The 18570-nt window shown below is 41.7% G+C and overlaps 1 protein-coding gene across 1 annotated transcript in view; it reads left to right on the top strand.

Moving 5' to 3' along the window:
• ajap1 (adherens junctions associated protein 1) overlaps positions 1 to 15396 on the top strand; it is an 89574-nt gene extending 74178 nt beyond the window's left edge. The window contains exons 3-6 of the mRNA XM_014135425.2: positions 1056 to 1143; positions 1294 to 1536; positions 13938 to 14069; positions 14926 to 15396. Coding sequence (XP_013990900.1) covers positions 1056 to 1143; positions 1294 to 1536; positions 13938 to 14010 — 404 coding nt within the window. The 3' untranslated portion in view covers positions 14011 to 14069; positions 14926 to 15396. The remainder of the gene's footprint in view (positions 1 to 1055; positions 1144 to 1293; positions 1537 to 13937; positions 14070 to 14925) is intronic.
• The last annotated feature ends 3174 nt before the right edge of the window (positions 15397 to 18570 follow it).

The raw sequence follows: 18570 nt of genomic DNA on the forward strand, positions 1-18570 counted from the left end.
TAAGGCTACCACATCCATACACTGAGCAGGTGCGCAACATTCACTGGGTACAGGGGGGACATGTCCACATGTCCACATTCTGAAATTGCATTTTTTGTCCCCCCCAGTTTTATAATTGGAATGTGATACAAAACGAGGTAACGGTGTGCTTTAGGGCCCTGCAGACGCCTCCGAGCGGCCGGGTAGGATGTTTGGAGTGTTTATCCGGCTGATAAAAATATATAAAAATAATAATAATATGCCCCCCCACTTCTAAAACCAAAGTTGCAACCCCTGACACTGACTATACCAAACATTAGGAACACCTTCCTAATATTGAGTTGAACCCCCAACCCCTTTTGCCCTCAGAGCAGCCTCAATTCATCGAAGCATGGACTCTACAAGGTTTCCAAAGTGTTCCACAGGGATGCTGGCCCATGTTGACTCCAATGCTTCCCACAGTTGTCAAGATGGCTGGATGTCCTTTGGGTGGTGGACCATTCTTGATACACATGGAAAACTGTTATGCGTGAAAAACCCAGCAGCATTGCAGTTCGTGACACAAACCATTGCACCTGGCACCTACTACCATACCCCGTTCAAAGGCACTTAAATCTTTTGTTTTGCCCATTCACCCTCTGAATGGCACACATACACAATCCATGTCTCAATTATTTCAAGACTTGAAAATACTTCTTTAACCTATCTCCTCCCCTTCATCTACACTGATTGAAGTGAATTTAACAAGTGACATCAAAAAGGGATAATAGCTTTCACCTGGATTCACCTGATCAGTCTAAATCATGGAAAGAACAGGTGTTCTTAATGTTTGGTATACTCAGTTTGTATCTTTTCGTAAGCGCAACATTTTCTAAATGAGTGGTGTTAACTGTCCCACACAATCCGGGACATGTGGTCACCCTAGGTGCAATGTGGAGCACATATCCTCATTCAAAAACATCTTTAAAATATCACTATATCATTTTCTATAACATGGCAAATCACCACCTGCCTTTAAAACAGTTCCCTTCGGAACTAAGCGTTTCTGTGTGTTTTGTGTCTTTGTCTCTTTGCAGGTCTGGCAGTTCACCAGATTATTACAATCACTGTGTCTCTCATTATGGTCATCGCAGCCTTGATAACTACACTTGTCCTTAAAAACTGGTAGGAAAGATTCCTTTACTTTGCAATTACTTCCCGTCACACAACACACCACATTTGAAATGGCAATGAAGCTTTTACCAGAGCCACTCATCCAGTGGTACAAGGTATGATTTTATGTTTGTTTTTTGTCTTTGGTACGTGTTTTTGTAGCTGTGCACAGTCGGGGAATGGCCGTCACAGTAGCCATCAGCGGAAGATCCACCAGCAGGAGGAGAGCTGTCAGAATCTGACCGACTTCACCCCCGCCCGCGTGCCCAGCAAGGTGGACATCTTCACCGCCTATAACGACAGCCTGCAGTGCTCGCACGAGTGTGTGCGCACCGCCGTGCCCGTCTACACGGACGAGATGATCCAGCAGACCCCTATATACAAGACCACCTACAATGGAAATAGGTATGTCGGCTTTAAATTGCTCTTGGCTCTAGGTTTCTGGGTCAGTTTGATTACTGTTTGTGTAAGTGATTCCCTCTCACTGTTGGGTTAGTTCTGAGTTTTTCCTGGTAAAATCACATATTTGGGAAAAAGTCCTTGCCCTATCTTTGGGAAATGGTGTAAATCCCTCTTGTATGTTAAAACCAAGTATAGGGTTTATTTGTTATAAATAATTGGTATTAGATTTAAAAGGGGATCGAATTGCTCCTGAATTGTAATGCTGTTAATGCAAGTGAATAGATTGGTTTACTTTTAAGTTTAAGTTTTGACCAATAAGGTAGCTCTTAAGCTGTGGCCAATGGAGAGTTGACCTGGTTAACAGGAGGCCTGGGAAAGAAAGAGAGGGGTTGGAAAGAAAGAAAGATGGAGAGACATTATCAGTGCTGGTGAAGAAAAATGAGAAAGAAGACGATAAAAATAGAACAAACCCCATACCTACTGAGTTTTGAAGGGAAATACTTATTTTATTTTATAAGAGAGTATTATTATTTTGTTAAGAAAGACTTAGTAGCGACTGAAGCTACCGTCTCATCGTGGAGGTATTTGACAGCCTCGAGGTTAGCCTAGCAACGTGCGAGACCTGGAGAGAATTGCTTGTGGAAGATTAACGAGTTCATGTTTCCATGGGATATCTGTTGCTGCTAAGGAGTACTCTCTGCATTGATAGCTGTGCTTGCTGGGGATATTGTGAGGACACCTGCACCGAACTGCTATACTTCGCTGAGGAAATATCAATGAGTAGTGAGTAACTACAACGGTGGGGCGCTTCGGAACTTTATGTGTCACGTCCTGACCATTGAGTGCTCTTATTTTCTATGGTAGAGTAGGTCAGGGCGTGACTGGGGGGTTTATCTAGTTTATTTTTTCTATGTTGTGTTCTAGTTAATTTTTTCGATGTTGGGGTTTTTGTATTATTCCTAATTAGAGGCAGCTGGTCATCGTTGTCTCTAATTGGGGATCATATTTAAGTGGTTGTTTTTCCCACCTGTGTTTGTGGGAGATTATTTTGAGTTAGTGCATGTTGCACCTCTTTCGTCACGGTTTGTGTTTTGTTTATAGTTTGTTTGTTTGTTTGTTTGGCTAAGTTTCACAATCAAATAAAAGATGTGTAACGATATTCACGCTGCGCCTTGGTCCGTTCCTACACACTTTCGTGACATTATGTCTGTCGTAATTTTTGTTGAGCTCCAACGCGCGCCAACGGGTGCAAGTAATTTTGACATGGGTTGTGCAGAACTCATTGGGGTTTATTATTTATATTTATTTTGATGTGGTACATTGAACATGTGATAATACAGATCTTGAAATGTATATCTGTTGCATTGGTGGAGTCATTTACTGTTTCAGTTTCATTTAAATGCATGGGTAAGCATATCCTTATATAATAACAAAAATCGATAATCATTCTATCTGAAGTGAATACCCTAGTTGTCATCACGCTAGATAGTTTACAATAGGGATTCTTATTGGACATGTCCTTCTCAACTAATATCCCATGCTTTTGAGATATTCTAAGTAAGGTAATATCGTAAGAGTCGAATTCGAGCCTGGTGAGAGGGTTACATTTTTGGGGGCTCGTCTGGGATTGTTGTTATTGTTGGTGGATATTTTGAGAATGACCCTGGTGTTTTTTTTTGTTCACTGTTTTCACTGCTGACATCTAGACTAAGATTCTACACTGACTCACTATTTGAACATTTTGAATTGAATTTTTGGATTTCTTTCTGACATTGCTGTATAGGCATAAACCTACAACATGGATGTTGAAGAGATTGTTACCTGGTGTAGAGAGAAACAACTAGCTACTAATCGTGCATTTGTCCTTAGCAGTGTTACAGAGGATGTGTCTGAGGTTCTGCTGTGAACGTTGACTTATGTTAAGGTTTTAGGTAAAATTCGACTGCATGGTCGTTGTTCTTATTCAGCTGATTAAAAGCATTATTTTTTGGTACAGATATCAAACAACCTTAACAAAATAGCTGTCCCAAGTGTTGTTGGGATACCTGGAGAGTTGGGTCCCTGGCCTGTACATGTAGTTTCACAAGTCACATCTCCTGTTGAGAGAGAGGGTGAAGATTTTCAGGCGAAGCTATTATCCTTTCTAAGACATGAAGGGAAGACTGTAGCTGAGGTTAAAGGCCTAGTAAGTCCCTCTGGGGCTGACCTCAACACTGAACTGGTTACTGCCATAAGTTCACTGGTAGAGAAAGGCAACAATGTGCCATCTGAGACTCAGAGTTACTGTAAGCTGCGTATGTTCTCAGGTGTGAAACCCAGTATGACACATGGGCTGAGCAAACCACCCATTTTCTAGAGGAATGGCAGTGCACCGACAATGTGAAAAAACTGAGAATAATATAAAGTCTTAAAGGGCCTACTGCTGACATTGTGAGGTTATTCAAGACAGGAAACCCCCATGCTACAGCGATGGAATACATGAAGGCTCTAGAAACAGCATTTGGTACCACCGAAAGTGCACCTGATCTCATGGTAAGGTTCAGAAACACATTCCAGAGTGAGAGAGAAGCTTTCAGCTTATCTGTTGAGACTTGACAAATTTCTGCACACTGTGTATCGAAAAGAAGGCATTAAGCTGTCAGAGATTAATCGCACACGTATTGGCCAAGTAGTGAGAGGTGCATCCTTACATGACATGATTGCGCTTCGTATTCACATGACCTATAAGTTGCGTGAACCACCAACATTTACTGAGCTGCTGCAAGAAGTAAGGGAGGAAAAGGACATGATTCAAGACAGGAACACAACAAAGAGTGTTGTGAAGTCATCAGCTGTTGCTCCTGTTACTACAGTTAGCAAAGCAGCTAATACCGAGACAGAAGCGCTGAGAAAAGAGCTAAAAGGTTTAAAAACTGAAATGACGCGTCTCATGTCTGCTCACGTCACAGCAGCTCAATCTGACACACAAAGGTCAGATGTTGCCTTTAAAGGCAAAAAGAAGAGAGTAAATCCATCACAACAACAGACACAAGCTGACAGCAAACCCAGTGTTCTGTTATAGATGTGGAGAAGATGGCCATTTCAAGTGAAACTGTGAAGGTGAAGAGAGCTTGAGGAAAGTCAACACACGCCTGGTCAAACAAAAGCGGTCTACAAAGGGACCCAGTAAAGGAGCGGCCTGACGTCCCGGTGAAGATATGTTCCACAAAGTGCCACAAGTATGAAGACATGAAAGACATGCTACCTACAGGTTTAGTTGGTCCAAGTTCTGTCGTTCCTGTGCAGATTGAAGGTATCTATGCTAAAAACCTGTCACCCTGCCACCTGGTGTGCAAGTGAGAGTTACTGGAATTCCAAAGTTTCCTGGGATACCTTCTACTCAAACCCTCTGGTAGAGAGGCCTGAAGAACTCCGGTTCCCTGAAGAATTACTAGTGAGGCCTAAAATCCAGACGGTTGCAGTTGTGTCGACCAGAAGAATCACCCTTACTGTCAGGAAGTTCTCGACAAAGGAGATAACCCTGAAATGAGGTACGCCTATTGCTCATCTGTTTCCTGTAGATGTTGCTCTGAGTGTTCCATTGAAAAGTAAGCAGGATTCATCTGAGATACTGATGTCTTCTTCATTGAACTTTGGAGACTCTCCAGTGCCTGAGGGATGGAAGAAGAGGTTATGTGAAAAGATGATGGAACGGAAAGAAGTGTTCTCAACACATGAGTTTGATGTGGGTTGTTCAAAAAGTACTCACCTCATCATCAGAGTTACTGAAGTCAAACCGTTTAGGGAGAGATCTCGCCGCTTGTCCCCAGCTGATGTTGACGATGTGAGAAAGCATTTTCATAACTTAAAGTTCTGGGATCATATCTGAGTCGAGAAGCCCCTGTGCATCTCCTATTGTGGTGGTGAGGAAGAAGAATGGCACTATACACTTGTGTGTTGATTACAGGGCCCTCTACAAACACACAGTTTAAAAAAATGTATTTCACCTTTATTTAACCAGGTAGGCAAGTTGAGAACAAGTTCTCATTTACAATTGCCACCTGGCCAAGATAAAGCAAAGCAGTTTGACACATACAACAACACAGAGTTACACATGGAGTAAAACAAACATACAGTCAATAATACAGTAGAAAAATAAGTCTATATACAATGTGAGCAAATGGGGTGAGATAAGGGAGGTAAAGGCAAAAAAGGCCATGGTTGCAAAGTAAATACAATATAGCAAGTAAAACACTGGAATGGTAGATTTGTAGTGGAAGAAAGTGCAAAGTAGAAATAGAAATAATGGGGTGCAAAGGAGCAAAATAAATAAATACAGTAGGGGAAGAGGTAGTTGTATGGGCTAAATTATAGATGGGCTATGTACAGGTGCAGTGATCTGTGAGCTGCTCTGACAGCTGGTGCTTAAAGCTAGTGAGGGAGATAAGTGTTTCCAGTTTCAGAGATGTTTGTAGTTCGTTCCAGTCATTGGCAGCAGAGAACTGGAAGGAGAGACGGCCAAAGGAGGAATTGGCTTTGGGGGTGACCAGAGAGATATACCTGCTGGAGCGCGTGCTACAGGTGGGTGCTGCTATGGTGACCAGTGAGCTGAGATAAGGGGGGACTTTACCTAGCAGGGTCTTGTAGATGACCTGAAACCAGTGGGTTTGGCGACGAGTATGAAGCGAGGGCCAGCCAACGAGAGCGTACAGGTCACAGTGGTGGGTAGTACATGGGTCTTTGGTGACAAAACGGATGGCACTGTGATAGACTGCATCCAGTTTATTGAGTGGGGTATTGGAGGCTATTTTGTAAATGACATTGCCGAAGTCGAGGATCGGTAGGATGGTCAGTTTTACGAGGGTATGTTTGGCAGCTTTGTTGCGGATGCTTTGGATGCTTTGTTGCGAAATAGGAAGCCAATTTTAGATTTAACTTTGGATTGGAGATGTTTGATGTGAGTCTGGAAGGAGAGCTTACAGTCTAACCAGACACCTAGGTATTTGTAGTTGTCCACATATTCTAAGTCAGAACCGTCCAGAGTAGTGATGCTGGACGGGCGGGCAGGTGCAGGCAGCGATCGGTTGAAGAGCATGCATTTAGTTTTACTTGTATTTAAGAGCAGTTGGAGGCCACGGAAGGAGAGTTGTATGGCATTGAAGCTCGTCTGGAGGGTTGTTAACACAGTGTCCAAAGAAGGGCCAGAAGTATACAGAATGGTGTCGTCTGCGTAGAGGTGGATCAGAGACTCACCAGCAGCAAGAGCAACATCATTGATGTATACAGAGAAAAGAGTTGTTCCAGACCAGTACACAGTCCCATGTGTGGAGGATGCTCTGACATGTTTGAGTGAGAGCAAATGGTTCAGTGTTATAGATCTCAGAAGCGGATGCTATCAAATTCTGATGGGCGATACAGATAAAGGGAAATGCAGTCTTATCTGTCCAGTTGGATTTTAACAATTTGAGAGGATGCCGCAGGGTGTCTCTGGAGCACCTGCAACATTTCAGCGTGTCATTTAAAAGACAGTAGGAGACATGAACCTACTCAAAGTTCTTGTTTACCTCGATGACTTTACTTCTCTAGGCTTGGGGGTGCTATTTTCACGTCCGGATGAAAAGTGTGCCCAAAGTAAACTGCCTGCTACTCAGGCCCAGAAGCTAGGATCTGCATATAATTGGTTGAATTTGGATAGAAAACACTGTAACGTTTCTAGAACTGTTTGAATAATGTATGTGAGTATAACAGAACTGATTTGGCAGGCGACACCCCGAGCACAATCCATCCAGGGAATTATTTTGAGGTCAATCTGTTTTCCATTGGGTTTCTATGGTAATCCCGTTTTAATAAAAATATGCTTGCAGTTCCTATAGCTTCCACTAGATGTCAACAGTCTTTAGAAATTGGTTGATGTTTTTCTTTAGAGAAATGAAGAAGTACGGCTGTCCAGAACAGCTCTCTAATGTTTTGATGCGCACGACCTGGAATGCGCTTTCTTTGTTTTCCTCCGGTATTGAACACAGTTTATCCCGTCTTAAATTTCATTGATTATTTACGTTAAAAATACCTAAAGTTGTATTTGGAAAGTTGTTTGAAATGTTTGGATCAAGATTACAGGTAACTTATAAGATATTTTGTAGTCATGTTGCGTGAGTTGGAACCGGTGTGTTTTTTTATCAAACACACCAGATAAATGGACGTTTTGGAGATATAACGATGGAATTAATCGAACAAAAGGACCACTTGTGATGTCTATGAAACATATTCGAGTGCCAACAGAAGAAGTTCTTCAAAGGTAAGGCATGAATTAAATCATTATTTCTGACTTTTGTGTCGCGCCTGGTGGGATGAAATATGATTGTCTGTGTTTGTTTGATGGGGTGCTATCCTCAGATAATAGCATGGTTTGCTTTCGCCGTAAAGCCTTTTTGCAATCTGACACGGGGGCTAGATTAACAAGAAGTTCAGCTTTAATTTGGTGTATTGCACTTGTGAATGTATGAAAGTTAAATATTTGTAATAATTATTTTTCACCGGATGTTGTCAAATCGATCCCGTTAACGGGTTTTGAGCCATAAGAAGTTAATCGTGTTTGGAAGGACACTGGAGGAACACGAGCAGAGGTTACACAAGGTGTTAGACCGCTTGAAAAGTGAAGGCCTAAAACTGTCCCTTGACAAGTGTCAGTTTTGCCGCACATCTGTCAACTATGTTGGACATATCATATCCCAGAATGGAGTGGCTACAGACCCGTCAAAGAGTGAAGCTGTCACCACGTGGCCAAGGCCTGAAACTGTGACTGCTCTGTGTTCTTTCCTAGGATTCTGTTGATATTACAGAAGATTTGTTAAATACTATTCTAAAGTGAGTTACCCCCTGAATCAGCTCTTATGCGGATATCTTCCCTCAGCCAAGAAAATAAGAATGTCCAAGGAAGAGGAGAAAGCGTACCTCAACCCCTCAGAACCATTTGGATCAAGGTGGGATGAGAATTGTGAATTGGCATTTGAGACATTGAAGGAAAACCTCACAAAAGCTCCTGTGTTGGATTTTGCTGATCCTCAGTTGCCATACGTTTTACATGTAGATGCTAGCCGTGAAGGGTTAGGTGGAGTACTGTACCAAGATCAAGGTGAGAGTCTGCATCCTGTGGCATTTGTGAGTCGTAGCCAGACTGCTTCTGAACGCAACTACCCAGCTCACAAGTTAGTTTATTGCATTGAAGTTGGCCGTGGTTGATAAACTACATGATTAGCTGTATGGGGTCAAGTTCGAGGTTAGAACAGACAACAACCAATTGACAATGTCCTCACTTCCGCAAAACTGGATGCCACTGGTCATCGTTGGTTAGCTGCTTTGTTTACCTATGACTTTAGTCTCAAGTACAGCCCTGGCAGGCAGAACATAGATGCCGATGCTTTATCTCGCCGCTCTCATCAGCAATCTGCAGTGGAACAAGATTGGAGAGCCATTCCTGCATCTGGTGTTAGAGCCATGTGCCAGATGTCTAATGTAGTTAGAGTAACTCCTGGATCATCTAGTAGAGTGATTTCTCAGTTGGGAGCCTCTATGCATGCTGTGCCTCAAACATACTGTAACCTGAGCATGCTGACGTCTCACATGCCCAGATTGAGCACTATGGAACTTTCTGCATCGCAACAAGAAGACCCTTTCTTAGGAGAGATGCGGATTGCTCTTAATAAACATGATATCACCAGGGTGACCAAGACCACACATCCACTCATCTCTTTGCTCCTGAGAGAGTGGGAGAAGCTAAAGATGGAAGATGGAGTTATGTACAGGATCACACATCCACCAAACAAGACCTGTCGGGCTCAGTTCTTCCAGAGAAGTTCAGAACTATGTCGCTGCATGATGATTCAGGTCATTTAGGATTTGACAAGATGTATGGACTTGTCAGAGACCAGTTCTACTGGCCACGCATGGAGATGGAAGTAGAAGAGTACTGAAATTCCTGTGCTCGCTGTGTAAAGAGGAAAACACTTCTAAAGATAGTTGCTCCGCTTGGTCATATGCAAAGTGATGGACCTATGGACCTTGTGTGTATGGATTTCCTGTCCATTGAGCCTGACTCAAGTAACACAGAATGTACAGGGGCCTCATTTATAAATGTTGCGTAGGTACAAAAGAAGGCATACGCCACTTTCTAAGCAAACTTTGGGATTTATAAAAAACAAACTTGACGGGAGAATGTACGGTCCTCCACGGACACTTTGACCCATACGTAGGCACATAAACTGGAGAAATGAGAAACTGCGACTCCGATGGCAGAAGGATGAAACTCAAGAAACGCTTTGAAATTGATACCATTGTGTAAAATAAATCGAAATATTACCTCTCACGTATTATATATGAAGAGTTCCCTGGAATGTACACAAAAAATACACACAAACATGATTTAGGATAATAAATACAAATGGAGATATCTGTTTTTGCAAAAGAACCCCTCAAATATGTTGTATAGTTTAAATCGGGAATCAAGTTTAATTGGATCTGTAATTATTAAACAATACTTGCATGTTATGAAATGTATTCTCATGAATAATAAGGTGAACAGTAGGACAAATTACGTTTAAACTGATGCCGTTTTCGATGCCTCAGTCGGGCAGATAACAGTTTCATATATTGTTATCACATGTTCGTTGCACAGAACTGTCAATGTGATAATGGCCCTGTCATTGTCAGTTACAATCAGGGTAATTACCACACCTGAAGGTTTTACGCAATTGGGTAGCTTTGACAATCAAATGGGTGGGTATAAAAAGGCATACAATGCGTAATGAAGCACAATGGCTGCTTTGGCACTGTTGGAAGATTTGGCGAATGGAAGAATTCGGAGCGAGCGAATTTTCAGGGATCAGCAAGATTTACTGACCAATGATAATAAATGGCTTATGAGCCGGTTCCGATTACCAAGAGCTGTTCTCTTGGATCTCTGTGCTGTATAGTGGGCCCAGCTTTACAGAGAAGCACCTGCAGAAACCAAGCCGTGCCTGTCCCACTTCAACTCCTTGACAACCTCGTTAATAGAGTTGATGGTGTCTCTTTGCGTTTACAGGACTGCATCTGTGAGGACATGGCCGCTGGAGGGCTGTGAAGCACGAGGTGCAGTGGCAACGCCAGGGCTGGGCGCACTCAGCGACTGCTCAGCTGCAGGACCACCGACCCCGCTGGCACACGCAGCGACTAAAAACAATAGAAAATGTCAGTTGTTTGTATAAATAAATGTTTAAACACAACTTGAATGCATTTGGTTTACTCTTTTTAAATGAGGGAATACTAATTACATACCTGGATCATCCGGTGCGTCTCATGTCTATGTCCCCCTCCACCTCCGTCACTACTCCACTCAGGAGGGATTCCCCAATAATACCGGCAAGTCGCTCATCAAGGGGGTTGAGCTCCGTGTCCCCTTTCCCCCGCCCGTGGCACAAACACTTTGTCTGTGTAAGGCTATGCCCCTTTTGGCCTCCGCTTTTATGTCAGACCACTTTTCTTATTTCTGAGAGGGTCCGACCTTCAGAGCCAACAGTATTCACAGCGTCCGCTACATGCTGCCACTCTAACGCCTTTTTGGCATTTGTAATGCCCACACTGTGTCCACCAAACAATGTATTTTTTCTTGCTTCAACCTCCCCTACAAGAACTTCCATTTCACACTGGGTGCAATTTTTTTTTGCTTTTATGTCAGGATTTGCCATCATTGTCATCAAGCAGTCAGTATAGATGAATATTAATTAGGGGCGTTTCACTGACTATTTATAGGCAACAATGGGCGTTAAAAGGGTGGGACAAGACGCTCACTCACGTGCGTAAAATTTAGAGTTGATAGTGATTTATAAAGGGAAACCGGCGTGGGACGTGCGTGCGAACTGTGTTTTATAAATCAGAATATTTTTGTGCGTAAGCACTTTCTGTGTTTTGTCCGTACGTCACCTTTTGACGTGAATCTTCCGCACAGTTTTATAAATGAGGCCTCTGGTAATTACAGATCATTACACAAGATACGCTCAAGCTTTTCCTACGAAGGATCAGAAAGCATCCATTGTCGCCGAAGTATTGTGGGAGAGGTACTTCATCCATTATGGTCGACCCAAGAGGATGCATAGTGATCAAGGTAGAGATTTTGAAAGACGACTCATCCGTGAACTACTGAATATGCTTGGAGTGGAGAAGTCAAGGACAACACCATATCATCCTCAGGGAGAGCCGGAACCCGAGAGATTCAACCGGACATTGTTGAACATGCTTGAAACTCTTGATCCTACACAAAATAACAATTGGAGTATATTTGGCATCTAGTTTACTCGGAATGAAGCGACTGGCTACTTACCATATTTTTTTGTTTGGACGTGAAGCTAGATTGTTTCTGTTTTGGAGTCTCAAGTGATAGCTCTTCAGAGAGAACTTACCTCAAGTATGTATCTGATATGAAGAAACAGTTACAAGCTGCTTACAAACTTGCTGAGAGCACTGCTGGAAAGCAAAACCATGAAAACAAACAGTGATATGATACGAAGATTCGCCACACGCAACTTACGTCTGGAGACAGAGTTCTCATATGGAATCTAGGACTGCACGGAAAACATAAGCTGGCAGATCGCTGGGCCTCTACACCATATGTGGTGGAAAGTCAGATGTCAAACTTACCTGTGTTCCGTTTGAAGCCTGAAAGTGGAGATGGACCCAGTAAGATTCTTCATCGGAGACACCTGCTACCACTGGGGCAGAAAGTGCGCCTAGAACCTGTGGTTAACATAGAACCAACTCCTAGTAGAAGGACCCTGCAAAGGAGGAAGAGGAAGTACTGTACTTGGAAACTGTGCTCCTCGGAATGATCAGAAAGTTGAAGAGGTTAAGAATGAGAAGAATTTTGACTCAGATGTGGACATCGGAGTATGGTATGAAGTGCTAATACAAACTCTACAACCAGGGATAAAAATAACTCGGAGAGTAAAGAAATCTCCTGTACTACTTACCTATGACAAATCTGAAGTTCCAAGTATAGCCCCAGTTGTCAGATATTGTTCCACACTATACAAGTGAATTGGACAAGGGAAACACAAATGTATCTCCTTTTCAATTATCTAACAAGTTTTGTCTCAAGCTGTAGGTTGTAGACAGAGTTAAGAGTTGACATGTTTACTTATTACATTTCCCTTGTATCTTTACAAGTCATGAGGACATGCCTATTTTTGGTGGGGGGAGAGTGTAATACCCTTGTTAATACCAAGTATAGAGTTTATTTGTTATAACTAATTGGTATTAGATTTAAAAGGTGCTCGAATTGCTCCTGAATAGTAATGTCATTAATGCATTTCTTTTGAATAAATATTTATTTAATGCACAAGTGAATGGGTTGGTTTACTTTCTAAGTTTAAGTTTTGACCAATAAGGTAGCTTGTTAAGCTGTGGCCAATGGGAGAGTTGACCTGGTTAACAGGAGGCCTGGGAAAGAAAGAGATTGGAAAGAAAGATGGAGAGACATTATCAGTGTTGGTGAAGGAAAAACAATGAAAGAAGACGATAAAAATAGAACAAAACCCATACTGAGTTTTGAAGGGAAACACTGATTTTATTTTATAAGAGTATTATTATTTTGTTAAGAAAGACTTAGTAGAGACTGAAGCTACCGTCTCATTGTGGATGTATTTGACAGCCTCGAGGTTAGCCTAGCAACGTACGAGACCTGGAGAGAATTGCTTGTGGAAGATTAATGAGTTCATGTTTCCATGGGATATCTGCTGCTGCTAAGGAGTATTGTCTGCATTGATAGCCGTGCTTGCTGGGGATATTGTGAGGACACCTGCACGGAACTGCTATACTTCGCTGAGGGAATATCTACGAGTAGTGAGTAACTACAACGGTGGGGTGCTTCGGGACTTTATGTCTGTCGTCATTTTTGTTGAGCTCCAACGCATGCCAATGGGTGCAAGTAATTTTGACATGGGTTGTGCACAACTCATTGGGGTTTATTATTTTTATTTATTTTAATGTGGTACGTTGAAAATGTGATAATACAGATCTTGAACCTTATGTCTGTTGCATTGGTGGAGTCATTTACTGTTTCAGTTTCATTTAAATGCATGGGTAAGCATATCCTTATATAATAACAACATCTATAATCATTCTATCTGAAGTGAATACCCTAGTTGTCATCACCCTAGATAGTTTACAATAGGGATTCTTATTGGACATGTCCTTCTCAACTAATATCCCATGCTGTTGAGATATTCTAAGTAAGGTAATATCGTGAGAGTCAAATTCGAGCCTGGTGAGAGGGTCAAATGTAACTGGTATTTGTTTCCTTTCCAAAGTACCTCTATAAGAGTGTGTCCTGGACTTAGTTGATGAGTAACTATCAGGTTCTCACTGTCTTTTTGTCTCAATCCTTTGTCCTACAGACCTTCTCCCACTGAAAGGCAGCTGATTCCTGTGGCCTTTGTGTCAGAGAAGTGGTTTGAGATCTCCTGCTGACCAGCTGAAGGCTTTTTTACGTCATGTGGGTGGAATAGACTTCCTGAATTTATGCTCTGGTGAGTACCACTTTCCCCCCCTGATTTTTTTGTCCCAGTTTGGGACTAGAAGGGAACTTGGCATATGGTTGTTATTTCGGCGATGATTTTTCATAAACTGCTTTGCTAAATGCAATTTAAATGGCAAGATCACCAAAGGTCATTCATTAGCTATTATAATTCAATATGTTTATTAGAAGTTTAGGCTTGATCATGTTTGATTCATTCCCTTCGACAACCTAGTGTGTCTTTATTTGCCTTTATGAAACATTTTAAGCATTTATGAAGTTGCACCCCTCATTCATGTGGTCAGTGCAATATTGTTTGAATGTTGTGTTATGGGAAAGGGGCACTTTCACTTGACTTTCCTGCATTTCTTTTATGCATCACGATAGGCTGGACTGACTCCATTTTGAAATTCAAAGCGTGAAAGTTAAACACATGCTCCGGCCCAGAGTGTGGCTGAAATACCAGGGGGCCACACGTCTGTTTTTGACCCAGATTCAAAAAGGAATAGAAAGCCTGCAGGTACCATAGAAGAAGGAAGAGGGCCAAGTCCATCATATCTATACAAACATTGGTCTTACTCAGAGAAAGAACCCAAACGCCCCAGTTCTTCCTTCCAGCACGGCAGTCTTAAAGGACATGGAGGGCCATGGTAGTTTGATGGACATATACTATGTATTGCAGTGTGGTTGCATTGTGACATGGTACTTACAACTGGGTGTTATGGCACATGCTGTAGGCTATTTGATGTGCTTTATGATGAGTTTGACACATAAATGCTTATATTTCTCCAACTACTGCTTCAAACCTATTGATTTTCTACAGCTATTTTGACAATTTTAATGACATATGTCATGATTTTTCTCCACAGGACACTTTGGTAGACTTTTCCAACCAAGAGAAAGAAGTGACTCAAACAATGGCCAATTTTGTAAGATACTGGGAACTCTCTCTCTGGACACTGAAGATATTTATTTTTCTAAATATAATGACAAACCGAGCAGCCATACCGCTGCCACTTCATATTATTATCCAGAGACCTGTGGTAGTTTAGATATGTAGTTAGAGTTAATGTGTAGCTATATTACTGGATGTGCAGGAGAAGACCATTGACGTCAGCGACACCTTGAAGAAGACTAGCTGCCTTGGAGAGCTAGGAGACTCTGAGACGCTGCTCACAGTGGAAGAAGCTGAGCTGTATTACTGAACAATGTGCCAATAATGCCACTATGTGCCACAATCTGTACAGAAGGAACTTTCGACAACAATTTATGGACAACTAAAATATTGCTATATTAACTCTGTATCAACCCAAGTCTATCTTTTTTTAAAGAAAAGTGAAGAAAAAAAATGTTATAAGTATTTGAATATCTTTCCTGATGTAGTTTTAAGAATTGTTGCAAAGTCCCAAAAATGTTTATTATATGAAGCACTATTCATTGAGGCCAAGAAAAAAAAAGCATAATGCTAAATGCTTTATCCAACACTTACATTTAAGGCATTGTTTAAGGTCCCATTTTAAAACCAGAGTGGTCTGCCTATTTTTATACATAAAAAGAGGTCAGTCACAACCCAAGCAGTGCAGTTCCCATGCCACACGATGTTTGGACTGTTAATGACGTGCCGCTGTCCAATCAGATATTAAAGCAAAGGGGACGATTTCAAAACACTTATCAAATCCAAGCCCAGATTAATTCCCCATTCGGTATGACCTATTTCTCAGTAGTTTTTGATTGTGCTTACTACATTTCTTCAAAACTTCTGTCTCAATGGCTGTCGAACAGTGCATACCCTATATTCTGTTGTGGTCAGTTCAATCTGAATGGTTATCCAGATAGCTAAGGCAAATAGAGAGGATTAGCAGTATGTTTACATATATACTGCCTCAGGTCATGTCTAATATATGAGTCTTCATTTCATCTTCCATCCCAAGCATTATTCACAAGTGATAAGACATACGTTACTATGAGTGGAGGTAGGATATGAGCAGTACCGCACAAGGATGTACATTTAGAATTAACTTGTAAGAATATAATTATTTTAACTCTACAATTACGGTTAGTGAGAAATATTGAATATCTCCTCTCAACTACAGTGCATTCGGAAAGTATTCAGACCCCTTAACTTTTTCCACATTTTGTTATGTTACAGCCTTATTCTAAAATTGATTATATTATCCCCCCCCCTCAATCTAAACACAATGCCCCATTATGACAAAGCAAAAACAGGTTTTTGTACATTTTTGCAAATGTATTAAAATAAACAACTGAAATATGACATTTCCATAAGTATTCAGACCCTTTACTCAGTACTTTGTTGAAGCACCTTTGGCAGCGATTACAGTCAAGTCTTCTTGGGTATGACGTTACAAGCTTGGCACACCTGTATTGGGGAGTTTCTCCTATTCTTCTCTGCAGATACACTCAAGCTCTGTCGTCAGGTTGGATGGGGAGTGTTGCTGCACACCTATTTTCAGGTCTCTCCAGAGATGTTTGATCAGTCCGGGCTCTGGCTAGGCCACTCAAGGACATTCAGAGACTTGTCCCAAAGTCTCTCCTGCGTTGTCTTGGCTGTGTGCTTAGGGTCGTTGTCCTGTTGGAAGGTGAACCTTCACCCCAGTCTGAGGTTCTGAGCGCTCTGGAGCAGGTTTTCATCATTGATCTCTCTGTACTTTACTCCGTTCATCTTTCCCTCGATCCTGGCTAGTCTCCCAGTCCCTGCCACTGAAAAACATCCCCACAGCATGATGCTGCCACCACCATGCTTCACCGTAGGATTTGTGCCAGATCTACTCCAGAGTGATGCTTGGGATTCAGGCCAAAGAGTTCAATCTTGGTTTCATCAGACCAGAGAATCTACTTTCTCATGGTCAGAGTCCTTTAGGTGCCTTTTGGCGAACTCCAAGCGGGCTGTCATGTGCCTTTTACTGAGGAGTGGCATCCGTCTGGCCACTCTACCATAAAGGCCTGACTGTGGAGTGCTGCCGAGATGGTTGTCCTTCTATAAGGTTCTCCCATCTCCACAGAGGAACTCTGGTGCTCTGTCAGAGTGACCATCGGGTTCTTAGTCACCTCCCTGACCAAGGCCCTTCTCCCCCGATTGCTCAGTTTGGCCGGGTGGCCAGCTCTAGGAAGAGTCTTGGTGGTTCCAAACTTCTTCCATTTAAGAATGATGGAGGCCACAGTGTTCTTGGGTACCTTCAATGCTGCATATTTTTTTTTTGCCCTTCCCAAGATCTGTGTCTCGACACAATCATGTCTCGGAGCTCTACAGACAATTCCTTCAACCTCATGGCTTTGATTTTGGCTGACATGCACTGACAACAGTGAAACCTTATATAAACAGGTGTGTGTCTTTCCAAATCATGTCCAATCAATTGAATTTACTACAGGTGGACTTCAATCAAGTTGTAGAAACATCTCAAGGATGATCAATGTTAACAGGATGCACCGGAGATCAATTTTGAGTATCTTAGCAAAGGGTCTGAATACTTAATACATTTGCAAAAATGTATTTAAAAAAACTGTTTTTGTTTGTCATTATAGGGTATTGTGTTTAGATTTATGAGATTTTTAAATTTTAGAATAAGGCTGTAAAGTAACTAAATGTGGAAAAAGTGAAGGGGTCTGAATACATTCTGAATGTGCTGTATCTAATTATTCAGTGATTTATATATTAAAACAACTAAGGTTCAGATTTTTCAAACAGCGCTTCTACGGCCACTATTCTGTGTATTTTTTGGGGAATTGTAATACTTTTTTTGTGTTGTATTTATCAAGCACATGCTAATTGAAATTATAATTGGAATGATCATATTAACATCTCACACGGGGCACCATTTATAAAGGTATGTGAAGTATTTACAATTGGAAGTAGTCTTTTCTATACCATAATCTCAGAAATTAATGCAATCAAGAAATTGACATCTGCACATCCCCCTCCAGCAATTTTTTAAAAGGTATCCCTTCAAATTAGGTCCAAATTAGCTGTATATCTTGCTCTGGGAATGCAGTCACAACCATGTATAATCATGTTCCTCCCTAAACCTCACCTCTACTGTATGAAGGAATACAATCTCAGCTCTTTCATGCCAAGTGCAGTACAGGAATGTACTTTCCTGGTGCGTGGGGGTTGCTCATGGATGCGTGATTGTGGAATATCAGTGTGTTTGCCTCGTCAAAACCTCCAGCATCATCAATGAGATGCAGAACCAGGGGGATTGGGAGCAGCCAATCAAAAACAATAAGTCTGGGCCACATGTAATACATGAATTCATTTATAAGTTAATTCAATTCCATATTTGGTAAGTCAGGACACTTGGACAACGCAAAAAATCTTTCATTACACTAGTGGGTTGGTAGAAAGCACAAAAAACAACAACACTCGATTGCAATTATTCTGTGTGGAACGCAATATGTACAGATGTAAAGATGGGCTGGATTCTGGCCCGGGTTGAGATCTGCACTTACTCAAGGAGACAAACAAGATTCAGGCTTCTGCTATTCTGTTCCCTGAG

This window comes from Salmo salar, chromosome ssa13, assembly GCF_905237065.1.
Source record: "Salmo salar chromosome ssa13, Ssal_v3.1, whole genome shotgun sequence".
Lineage (NCBI taxonomy): Eukaryota > Metazoa > Chordata > Actinopteri > Salmoniformes > Salmonidae > Salmo > Salmo salar.